Below are 13,498 nucleotides of genomic sequence, written 5' to 3'. Positions count from 1 at the left end.
TTCTCTCCCAATCAGATGTGCTTCCCTCATTTTTCTACCCATATATCTTGCACATTCCACAGTTGGTTAAGAACATACTTTGCTTAGAAGTGTTGAGTTCCTGTCTTCTAGTTTTCTGATCTGAATCTCTCATTTCAAAGGGTATCCTTTGGACAATTTTGGGGGGATACTTCTGTCATTCTATTGCACCAGTTTTTCCTCCTTATCAAGGTGGGATTCTAGCTAATCTTTTGAAAGAAAGTAATTATCATGTTGAAAGTTTAAAATTTTCCTCCCCACATTTCTCTGGTGCTGCTACCTTCTGGCAAACTGTAAAGTGATAGTTTAGTAGAGGAATGTAGAGGGAGTCGTGAGCATGTCACGCTCCTATTGGTGATTAAGTGAGACATGATTTGCATGAGAGACTTTGGAATTTTGATTTTCCAATAGGGGGAGTGGAAAGCTTGTTGCTTTTGTCATAAAAAAACAATAAAAAACTTTTATATATCCAGGGCAGCACTGAATCAGAATAGCTAATCTTGTGAGTAGAGGCAAGTACCTGTCAAAAATACATTTTCAGTAGTAGAAAATTATAACTTATAAAAAATTAGAGAATTTTACAGTGATCGTAGGAATGAAATGTGTATATGGGTTTGAAATGAAGAAGTGTTCAAAGCTAGTCATTGCCCTGTAGCTCAGCAGTAAGTTTGTGGCTTAAGGAAAAACTTGGGAGCTAATCACTGAAAGTGTTCATTGTAAACTTAGCCCATTTTGAAGTGTTTGGCTTAATGACCACAAAACAGAAATGTGAATTTACTTTTTTTTAGTAATACTTTTTATTTTTTTAGTATTGAAGAAAAATGTCTGTAAATTATCTCGGAAAATTAGTTGATATTGAACATACATCTAGCAGTTATTTATGACAAACATTGGGATTAATAAGAGTTTTATTTGAATAAATATTCATCATTTTATTTATTAAATGACTCTTTTTGATATAAAAAATTAAAGACAAAAAAAAGAACCTCAAGCAATAGACTTGCAATATCTATCGTAAAGTTTAATTCACAAATTTGCCATTAGAAAAATGACTTAATCATATTTTATTTATTAAATGACTGATTTTGATATGTAAAATTAAAGAAACTCTACTAACAGTTGTGCAATATCTATCATAAAGTTTAATTTGCAAATTTGCCATTGGAAAAACATGACTTAACACAAATCTTCAGTTTAGCCAGCTGTACTTTTTTTTTATTAATGTTGTAATTATGTGATACAAATTGCCATTTGTTGCACTTTTACAGGAATTTAAGAAAATATTTTTCAACAGGTAACAGATACTAAAAAGATTTATTTTTTTCCAAAACATAAAAAAACTTTCAATGACTAACAAGTTTCACCCTTAAAACATCTGAAATTTTCAAATTCAATAATAATAACAACAGTACATCAATAACTTTTCTGTTATTGTACATATTTGCTTATAGAATTATTGCTTTAAAAGATGGTTTTTAGATTATTTTTCTTGCTTGCATATTTTAAGCATGTAAAATCATATGCTGATAAGCTTTGTAAAACTCCTCAAAATACATGTACATGTAGTTGATTGATTTTTTTATGTTTTCATACATTATCTGTAATAGTTATTCTCTTCTGGGTTTTAAAATTTTGTGTGGGTTACAAAATGAAATTCATTTAAATATTTATTACATCTGCAGCAGTGTTTACAAAAGATTGTTAAATTATGCATGATGCTTAAAATTATCTTTAAATTTATTTATAAAGATCAGCTTTTTTTTTAGACTTCATTATGGACACATTCATATGAGTGTTGAGGTAAAGAAGAAAGAAGACAGAACAGCTGCAACATTACTTATGCTTTTTTCTGACTTCCTGCGTCAGTATGAAGAAAAACCTTATTACTTGGTGGAATCTCTTCATTTTTCATTTTTAAGTATGCAAAAAGGGATCCTTCTAAATATTTAATTATCATAGTTGTTACTACTATGTAAACAATCACTAAATTTAGAAAAGCTAATTAACTCTCTGCATCACTGAGAGCTGTTACTTCACACATACTGTCATGCAAATTCCTGTGTATGTCATAAGCTTTGAACAAAACTCCCATCTTTTCATGTGTCAATGTGATTTATTTAATTTATTTAACCTATAATGCACTTATCATTAGACTATAACACTTAACTGCTAGAAGTGGCACATCATACATGTACAATAATCCCTATGAACACTGTCATTTTAACCTAGGATAATTCTTTCCTTGATACTGCTTGTATTCATGTTGTTATTTTTTTTGTAAGATTTATTGAAATTTTTTCTTGTGTTTTAATCTTTTTTTTTATCTTTCTTAAATTTCTCAGTTATATGAAAGAATGATACTGAATTTTAGGGTTATCAGTTAAAAACTATAATTAAAACAATTTTTAATTTTTGGGACACATATTTAATTGTTTGATTCAATATGTAGGTATTAATTAGTACTGTCCAGAATTATCATTAGGCTTATGCACCACTGTTATACCTAGCTCATTTTCTTTATAATTAATAAAAAAAGAAAAAGAAAAGTGTCTTCTATGTTTTCTGTTACTTCAGTTGAGTCTGGAAATTTTGTTGTTTCTATGATTGCTTTTACCTCTTATTTCCTCTTTCCAATGTGAATCAAGTAGTCCCATGTTCATCTTTCACTGTTTGGATTCTACATTCTGTGGGCTTTCTCTTTGTGATGCTGTTTTTAGAAAGGAGCTCATCTTTGCACTGTTCTCTCCACCTTCTTTAGTGAGGAATTTTAGCTCTTTGCAATGAAGAAAGGTGAGCAATGTTCTTGAGATGTTAATATTTTCATTACCTGATGGATACCTCTATACCATCTCCCACCTTTCATCTCCATTTCTAGTGCATTTACTTTGCCATGTCAAGAGTGAGCCCATGTTTGTATTGTAATGCTCATGGGAATTACTACATATGGAGGATTTGTCACCCTTCTGTCGGTAGAGGATTATAATGTACTGTCAAGTCATGTGACAAGCACAGGAATTTACATTGTAGCTCTTTGTCATGCAGAGAGGTATCTATTTGATATGTCTTTCTAGCATTATTGTACTTTACTTTTATGGTGTATATACAACTAGTGATTTGTAGAATGAATAATCTTTTATACTAATAATGTATATGTATGTTTTTTGAATAGAATCATAATTTATTTAAGGGTTATAATTTGACATTACCATTACTAATTGGATTTAATTGTGTATCATAATATTTCGGTAGACATTAGCATTTAAATTTACATTTATCTTAAATAATAGAAGATACTGTATTAAAAGCACTGGAAAATAAAAAGCATATATTGATACTAGACATTTAAATAGGTTACTTAAAATTTTTACTAAATTGTTGGCATTGAGAAAATTAATATATTTTATTATTTGTTAAAAAAGAAAAAGAAAAAAGTTAGAAAACTAAGGTGTTTTTGCCACTGATTTTTCAAATGGCATAATTAGAAAGCCTTGTCTTCTTTTTGCTTTTGAAGTTTGGTGATGGGTATGGTGGATTTATTATTGCTCTAATGTTTAATATAATATGAAAGTATTTGTTTTATTGTTTTAGAAACATCAATCATAGGTATATAAAAAAACAAAAATATGATGAGTATTATAAACCTAACAAAAGAAAAAGCTGTTCATTGGCCAATTTCTGTCATTATCATTTAACTCATAATGGAAAATATCTGTGGCCATAGCATCATAGATGTTGAGGAATTCCATCCATAAGATATCATGCAACTGTCAAACTAGTTAGCCTTTATGTAAGATCAAATTAGGGGTTTGGGAGTTGAGTGTTTTGACCAACAGCATTTGAGCTGTTGTTGTCTTTTATTGTCTGAAGCAGGTTATGAGAATGTATTAGGGTTTTATGTATGTGGGCTAAGGATTTTTCTACCATAGGTGACTGTGGCTTGTTGAGGATAATGTCAAATAATAAATGGATAGTACACACTCCACTTGTTTTAAAATAATATATTCAAAAGAAGTTAAACTATATAAAAAAATTCTTTACACTACAGATATCACAGTTGTATCTCAAACTCTTGCTAAAAGTACATTCATGCCAATTCAATTACTTTAGAATTAAATTGACAAGATGAACTGTCTTTCTGTATTAACACAGTAGTATAAAGGAATAATTTACTTACTCTACCCTGTGGGTTATCACATTATTATCCTGAATTTCAAATGATCGTTTTTTGTCAAAGCTCACACACAGACAGGTTCAATTACTTTAGAACACCCTTCGACAAGCCAAATTATTTTCCTTGTTCTTGTTAAATTGTAAAATACACTTTAGAATATCACCTGTTAAGGCTAATCACTTATGATGGAAATCTTTATGCTTTTTTTTGCTGACTGAACTACACTTGACTTCCATTTACTTGGTTGCCTATATTTATACATTATTCATTGAGGTCTGGAATTTTTGACAAACTACATGGGTGGTGCCGATTAAACAATGCTGAATTAACATAATGAGAAAAACACTGAAGATTCAAGTAATGTGATCTCAACAGTATTATATTAGTAAAGCTTAAATAAGTGTAATTGCAAACACAATGTATGGCTCATATATAAGTTACAAAATAACAAAAGTTGTCACAAGTAAAACTTTTAAAACAATCAGTATTCAACACTCCTATCATGAAAACTAAAAAATTCATTAAATAGTAACTCATAAGATAAACTAAACATTTGCCTTAAAAATTTTTGTATATCCAACAAAGGCAGTCATCTCTAATATATTGACATAAATTACAGATGTTAAAATAATCTTGTGTAGATAAAATAAGCTACCCTATATTTTGACATGTGTATAATTCCCAACCTTCACCCTATTAATATTAGTACTATATAATGTATATATGTGTGTGCGTACGTGTGTGCGTGAACATATATATGAAATAAAGGCTCTAAATTTGATATGGATATCTAATACATATATGAAAAAAATACCCTGAAATCTGAAAAAAAAAAGTATGCAAAATAATACTTTAGTTCTTTTTTTAGAATTTTGATTAAATGGATGAACAGAAAAGAATTTTTTTTTTTTACCAGAAAGCTACTTTAGATGCGCATGTGTTTGTTTGATGTGTACTGGATCTGGTGGAAGTTCAAAGAATATGTGAATTGAGGTAGTGAACTCTCTTGAGGAGTTTCATTATACATATTAATAATATATACATTGCGTTTTTTAAGATACTTAAAATCTCTTCCCAGAATATATCAAATAATTGACTTTCATGCTTAAAGCTTGTTTTGTTTTTGCAAGTTATCACTATGAATATTATTAAGTTCTTAAAGGTGGGAGATTCTTTATCTCAAGTGAAGTAAGTAAATTGTATGCAGTTTACTCATACAAGCAAAAGTACCCATCCCAAGTTATAGGAAAAATTTAAATTCATTTATCAATTTATGTTATGCTCAAAATTAAAACTGAGTTACTTATACTGCCCACAGCAAAAAGTAATTGTTGAATATTTGAGTTGTGTTAAGAGTTGCTTGTCAGTAACATGCTAAATTTACATTTTATATTTTAAGTTAATGTGAGATATGAATGATAGTGTAATTAATTCTTAACAATTTATTGTAGAATATCCTGCTTTAGAAATAAAATTTGGCATTAAATTTATTCTTGCCTTTTCTTCCATCATTTCAAAAGTGAATGTTGAGCTTTGTCTGCATGTACAACTTTTGAAACAGGATATAGACAAATGCACAAAGACACCATGGTTCACAACATTTGCAACATAGTTACACAAATCTGTTAGCTAGTTTGTCATATTTATCTTAATTGTTTAGAAACTTTTCATGTGAAACATTAAATGTTGAAAGCTTAAAACTGTTTATGATTATAATTTTTAACCATTTTCACTAGCAGAATAATATTATATATATGTTATTAAATATGATCTAATAAAATTAAACATGTTTTTTGTATGATAGAAGAAATAGGCATTCCAAAAATATTGCAGTGTGGAAATCTTCAGAAATCTCTAGTTGATATAGTTGGCTGGCTAAGTAGTGGAGGCACGAAGTCTGTGCTTCATATAGATTCAATGGATAACTTGAATTGTATTCTGGATGGAAGCAAAGTGGCATTTCTTGTGAATCATGTATGTACTTGTATTGTTTTATAATGTTGTGTTTTTAAGATATTTTGGAGAGTATGTTTTTTATTGTTTCGTGAGTTGTAAGTATATATATGTCAGGCAGGCGGTAGAACTGCCTATGTAGGGATGGCTTGGATTGTTTGTTAAAATAGTAGTTTAAATATCTCCTTAATAGGTCATCAGAAATTTACAATACTACATAGTGTTTCCTTTTTTAACAATATGTGATGATTGAGCCACAAGCTCTTGGAATGTCTGTGAATATCATAGCAAAAAGTTTGAATTTCTTGTTTTTTTTTATTACACAATAATTCAAAAACCAAAACAGTGTTGTCAACCAATTTCTCACTGAGGTGACAGTTTCAAACAAGTATGTGCTTTTATGAGTATTGTTAACTAGTAGTAATTAAAAAAAATATATTCTTGTGTAAACGATGTTATCATTACCTCATCAAGTGAGCTTTCTTACAGAAATTTGGTGTTCCTTTAAAAGGCTTAAGTACAGAGTAAAATAGAATTTACCAGCAAATAATAGATACACAATAAATATTACAGTTTAATTGAATTTAGAGCTTAGTTATCAGGCAGATGGTAGCACTGCTGATATAGGAATGGCATAGATAGTAAATACAATCTTTGTATGTCTGTTGAAACACTGTATTGAAAAATGAGTAAAGACTAATTAATATCAATCCTTCAGAAACAATACACACACACACACACACACACACACACATATATTTTAAAGTTTCTTTACTTGTTTTCAATTGCAGATCAATTTACTTTATGTTATTGTCTGTTAACATTCTTCTACACTGTGTGCCTGTGCTGTTATGCAGGGATGATGTAAATGTTATCTGTACTATCCAGTTTCCATTGTTCTTGAAGAATTTTTATTAGCCATATCACTGCATTTTCTTCTTTTTCTAAAAACTTTTGTCTTTATTTGGATATGCTAGTTTCTTACTCTTCACTTGCTTTAACATTATACCTCCTTATCCATGAAAAACCAGTCTTTTATATGCATTAACATGTTAGCTAAAGTGTGCAGTAGCTCATTGCCTCCACAAGTACATTTTTCTTGCTAAACATACAGTATAATCAGTTAGTACCTTTTCTAAAAAAACAACTTAATTTGAACAAATAAACTTTTGAATTAACTAAAAGGAAAGAATCTGAAATTCAAAAGCATTTTTTGAAGTGTGCTTTTAAGTTTAGAAAACAATTAATAAAAAATTAAATTAGACTGACAAAAGATGAATTAATTAGAAAAGAAATATTGTTAAAGGTATTATATTTATATATATATGACTCTGCGAAAGTGTTAATGAACTTTGAATATATTTTCTTCTTAGACACTAACTAAGAATGTGAATATTGACTATGAAGATGGCTCATATAGTGGAGTTGATGTAGAAAAAGTGGACATGTATCGTTATCCAGGATTACAGGATGTGCCATGGTACAATGTAACTATTAATCCAGGAGACTGCATATTTATTCCTTACATGTAAGTTAAACATATTTACTTTGAGTGATCAAAATTTACTTATTTTATTTATCAGCCAGATATATATATATATACACACACCAGACTCATTCACTCAGCTTGCAGGCTAACAACATAAAACTTGTAGCACCAGAACTATGGAAGTTTATTAAAGCAAATTTTATTATGAAACACACCATAAAAAGTTATTTATATTCCATTTTTTTATAATTTTTTAACAATATCACTCTGAATGCTTCATTTGATGTAAATATTTCTTTAGTATGGAAACTTAACATTAAGCAAAAAATACTCTGAGCTTCACAACTGTTTTTACTTGAACCAGTTATGTTTTACCAAACATTTCAGGGATATTTCTTTGAACTACACAATATTTGTAAATTTTACCTGTCAAACTTTATTATTTACAAATATATTGAGGGAGGATGAAATAGTTGTTAATCACTTGCATATGTGTTTATGTCATTTGAAAGAAATCTATACTAACTAAATGGATTATTCTGGAACAGTAATACCTTCTTTTACTCAAAGCTATCTTGATACTGGTCAGCCCTGAAAGTATTGTTAAAAAACATTTCTCTTTAGTCACCAGCTTTTATCCCATCAGAAAATTAATCAGGTGTTTTTTTTTTGTTCTAGTTGCAGAATTTCATTTTTAATTCCATTTTATTTCATTTCATTGGTTTGAGAGGCTTTCTCATTTCCAATCTTTGTTAGGCCCAACCTTTTTCTCTTAGGCTTAAAGATATGGAATGAGCAGTCTTGAATACTTTCTCTTTTTCTTACTGTGAGTGAGTACTCTCTCTTGGACTCTTTTTTTTCTTGGACAGCTGACTCCTGCTCTCCTGTTCTGATGTCCAGTCAATCAATAATGCTTTCTTACTTCTTCAGAAGACTAATTTGGATGGTTTTTTTTGCTATAGTTGGAGAAACTCATTCTCAACCTCAGTTTATCTTATTCATTTGATGGAGGTCCTCAATTTCTATCTTTGTTGGGCTCATCCTCACTATGTGAGGGTGGGTCTCTCTCTTTAAGGGATGTGGGCTTCCTTGAAAGCTGACATTTTCTTGGTTCAAGCTTGCTTGCATTCCTATCGTTGGATATTTCTTGATTAATGGAACTTCTCTCATGATCTTCTCTTTGGGATCAGGTTGGACCTTGCTTGGTGGCTAAAGAAAGAACTGATCATGGTAAGGGTTCCCATTCTTCCATCTTATCCAAGATATCATCTGTTTACTAATGCTTCATGGGTTAGAGGGCTTTCTGAGATTTATGGTTGATTGTCTATCAAGAAGGCTACTCTCAATTTTCAACATCCTGGAAATTATGAGCTTGCTTGCTCTGTATCATTTCCTTTCACTTCTGAGGGGGTGAGTGATTATAGTTCATTCCACTTATTACACTGTCTTTGGTTAAATCACCAAGCAAGGTGGAACCTAATCTGAATTTCCATGTTTTCAGAATCTGGATCTTCTTTACTGGGCCCATGATCATTACATGGTAATCTTAGCATGTGACATTCCTGTTGTTATGAATCTTATAGCTCATTGTTTATCTTGACTCAACCAGGTTCTCCTCATGGAGTAGTTTCTTCTTCCATGGTGGATGCATTCTCCTCTGAGAACAATGCATGTATAGATATGTTTGTCACTCACTGGAATGCCAAAATTCCTTAAGCTCTGAGAGTAGATGCGTTCAGTCAGGGTTGAAGGAATTCTCACTTATATGTCTACCCTCTGAACCCACTTCTCTCAAGAGTCTTTTTCCCTTTTTCAAACCACTTCTTGTTGTATCCTGCCCATTTCTCCAGATTATCCTACTCATACAGGTTCTCTCTGCTTTGGCCCTTACTGGTGCACCATTTCCTGCCTTTACTTCTGCTCCAGTCTCTCCTTTGACAACTGCTATCAGCCATAGTTCATTCCAGCATCACCAAAGTCCATCTTCACACATCTTTTGTCACAGTTCCTTGCCTCAGCTCAGGGAGTTGCTCCATGAGAAGCATTCCATTCAATCTCCATTTCGTTTTGTGTACCAGAGGTGGTGATCTACTTTAAGAACGTAGTCTTTCACAGCCCTTCATCTGGTTTTTTAATCAGGGTTGGTCCTTGTGAGCTGTTTCTAGTATTAGAGATGTTCTGTGTAACACTTTTCAGTTCTCCCATTTGTGGACGGCTTTCTCCTTGCATCTTGTTTCATTCCTTTTCTGTTCCTTTTGTCTTATCTGTTTTCCACATCCTTTTATTTTGCCATATTGAATCTCAGTTTTGTCCTTCATGCTCTGTTCATTTGAACCCATTGCTTTTTCCCTTATGTTGTCTTCCTCCTCATTTCTCTTCAATAACCTTCATTCTGGTATTTATGCCAATGATATTTTCTACATTTATCATATCTTATGTTATCCTCTATCCAGATCAGGTTTTCTTTCCCTAGACATTATTATGTGGGCAAGCATTTAATCTTCTCTCCTATTTCCTTACCTTCCATTTCCCACCTGTATTGCTGTTTGGTTCTAGATAGACTTTTTTGTCTGTTTCTTTCTGTGAGATATTATGTGGCTTGTGTTGCTTCATTTCATGTTATCCTTCCTATCTATTTGTTCTAAGGACTTTCTTTGTCCTGTGATAAGGTCCACTCTTGCACACACTGGTTGGATTCCTCAATTCACATGACTGGTGTATTCTAATTTGTCCATGCACATTATTTCTTCACACCTAGTTTGTCATCTAACTACAACTCTAACTGCTTGTCTTCACCTGTCTCTGAAGGAGATAAATCTCATTGGGATGTTGACAGTTCCTAATATACTTATATTATCTACATGACCTGGCCGTTTCTTTCTTGGGGAGGTATCATAATCCTCCTGTGATGATGTTACTTGTCTTTTTGCCATTGATTGTGGCAAGTTTATGTATTACTTTTCCCATATACTTTTAATTTGGGATGGAGATTTCTTAATCTGTTGGTTTTGAAAAATGTATCTTGCTCATGTGTACCCAATTGGGAAGAAGAGGGCAGTTGTTATACAATAATATTTAGTATATGAGACACTTCTTCCAAATGTTTTTGCCTTTGCAAATTTTACTTGTTAATCATACATTTGTTATGCAAGATGCTTCCACTGGATGTTTTTACTTGGATTGGACCACACTTGACATAATCCATTGTATCCCAAGGCACTTACTCTGAATGTTTTTGCCCAGGTGGACTACACTTGGCCTATTAAAATACATTTCATGTTCTTTAAGCCCTAGCTACATATTTTTATTACATATTTTCTCCAACTCATTTACATCTATCACAACATTCGGTTCTGTGTTTTCTCATGAAGGCTCATTATGACGTGGATGTGGACTGGTTATGATGACTCTCAAAATCACACTCATTGCAGTAATTTATATCTTTCATTTAGTTTTGTCTACTTATGCTCCTGTATTGATTGCTGGGTGAAGAACATACCTATTCTTCAAGTAGTTATGTACCCCATTGGGGTGTTTCTTTTTATATTCTAGCACACCAATTTTATTTTTTTTTAGTGCAGCTGCTTTCCACTTAATTTGAGACTGATGTGCCTTTGTAGGTTTCTACACCTTGATAATGTGGGATTCTAGCTGTGGGTGAGAACAGGGAGTCTGGTTTCAGAAGCTAACATTTTCTTACTCTGAAAATGTAGTTTTCATAGCTCCTTATCTTTTTTCACCTACTTTACTTCTTCCTGATTGGTGTTGAGTTGTCACATTATCAGAAGATGTTCAGAAATGGTGTAAAACTGTTGGGGTATAAAGACTGTGTGAGGTAGTGAAATATTTAAGCAATGCTTAGTAGGCAGACCAGGACTGAGATAATTTAGGTGATTACCTATTGGAAATAACATTTTCTTACTCTGAAAATGTAATGTTTATATTGTGGGGATAAAAGATGAAATAAATTAGATTGTTTTTGCAAACTTTAGAATAGGTGATATTCAGATGGGTCAAGGCCTGGAGAATAAGGAGGATGTGGAAGTTTTTTCCCAGTCTAGCTCTTCAACCTTTGCAGATGTGATTTTTGCTATATGGGGTCGTGCATTATCCTGGTGTAACACAACACCTTTATGATTGATCAAAGCAGGCCACTTTTCTTTTAGTGCACCATTCAAGTGCTATAACTGTTGGCAATAGAAGTCTGATGTAATCATTACATTGAGTGGCAGCAACTCAAAGTGGATCACACCAACAATATCCCACCAACTACTTAACAAGACTTTCTTAGGGTGGAGGTCCATTTTGGGCCATGCTTTAGTCAGTTCATCTGCACTAAACCATTGTTTGTGGTGCTTAACATTTTTATAAAATATTTATTTTCCAACTCCAGTCACTAATCTGTCCAAAAAAGGTGAGTTATGTTCACGAGAGTACAGAGAAGTGCAAATGTTCACTGTTGCTCTAAGGTTGGCTTTTGTCAAATTATGGGGGACCCATTTTCCAAGTTTTGACACTTTTCCAAGTTGCTGCAGATGATGGTGAACTGTTGAATGGATTGAAGTAAGCTTCTGTGCTAGTTCTTCAACTATTATTGCACAATCTCCATCAAGTGCAACCCAACACCAAGTCATCATTAAACTCAACAGGATGATATGAATGTGGTGCATCACCTAAGCTGTATTCACCTGATCTGACCTTCTGAAATAACCTTTGACATTTTCTTTCATTGAGAGACTCAGCACCATAAACACCTTAAATGTTTTGTGTAGTTTCTGCTGCACTCTTGCCTTTTTTAAACTATTATTTTGAAGTATTATATACCTAATGTACTTCTCAGACACATCCATCTTCATAAGGGTTTATTTGATTAATGATCTGAAAAAGTAGAGTTGTGTTAGTTTCTTTTATTTGTCTGAACATTTTTATACATGCCCTATTACATGTTTCTGTTTATAAAGCCTTCTACAAAGACAGAAATAATGATGCACTTTCTGTATTACATTTTTGGGCATTAGTTATGGGATGACCTGATATTAAAATCTAGAAGGATGATGATACCAGTACTTTAAGTGTATATAAACAAATGCAAAATTCAAACACAAAACCTTAACACATAAACTCTGCTGTTTGAGATAAGTTTCTGAGTGATAACAGATCCATTCTCTAAATATCTTTATAAAAGTTATAGCACTGTTTACACTAACTTCTCTTTTGTACATATAGTGACATTGCTTCACTACCCCTAATTTCGTACTTGTATTATTTAGTGAAGTTGAAAAGCTTACCCCCACATACATAGAACAGTTTTATATAGATATAACTTCCTAGTTGTATAAATATGCAAAGAAAGATTATGTAATCTTTCAAGTTTTTCATTTGACATTAGCTTACAGAGGAACTTTCCCAAATTATTCATTTAGAGAGTATACTTGCATTTAGCTAAATTCTGTCATTTATAAGAAAAACAAATGTTTTTTGAATTACATAATTTTTATTGATTAAACAAATATAGCCAGCAATTATAATTTTGAATCGATCGTTTGCATTACTATGAGAAGAATTACAATAATGTGTACAGGTAAAATACTTACTTAATTTATTGTCAGCAGTTACTTCAGAAAAGCCTGGTAGATAATTTTTTCCAAGTTTAGATAAGCTCTCATTGGATGTTAATACTAATTTGAGCTGGGAAATTAAACTGATATAAATAGTTACCTATGATAAACATTTGCAGTGATTACTGCCATCTAAACCAATTGGTTGACCAGAATAGCACTTAAATTGATAAAATGTGTATTGTTTTTGGCTATTACTGTTTTCAGTTATTTCTCCAGTCAATTGCAACTTAAATAATCACCTAATGA

At 31.7% G+C, this 13,498-nt stretch overlaps 1 protein-coding gene across 8 annotated transcripts in view; it reads left to right on the top strand.

Annotated features, from left to right (window-relative positions):
* The window catches only part of LOC143222557 (bifunctional peptidase and arginyl-hydroxylase JMJD5-like), a 71,679-nt gene that overhangs the window by 14,591 nt on the left and 43,590 nt on the right, over nucleotides 1-13,498 (top strand). For all 8 annotated transcript variants that reach the window (XM_076449204.1, XM_076449199.1, XM_076449200.1 and 5 more), the window contains 3 exons: nucleotides 1,785-1,936; nucleotides 5,994-6,163; nucleotides 7,516-7,670. In XM_076449204.1, coding sequence (XP_076305319.1) covers nucleotides 1,785-1,936; nucleotides 5,994-6,163; nucleotides 7,516-7,670 — 477 coding nt within the window. The remainder of the gene's footprint in view (nucleotides 1-1,784; nucleotides 1,937-5,993; nucleotides 6,164-7,515; nucleotides 7,671-13,498) is intronic.

The sequence above is a fragment of the Tachypleus tridentatus genome, chromosome 8 (genome assembly GCF_004210375.1).
Source record: "Tachypleus tridentatus isolate NWPU-2018 chromosome 8, ASM421037v1, whole genome shotgun sequence".
NCBI lineage: Eukaryota > Metazoa > Arthropoda > Merostomata > Xiphosura > Limulidae > Tachypleus > Tachypleus tridentatus.
This window is presented reverse-complemented; position numbering and strand designations above follow the sequence as displayed.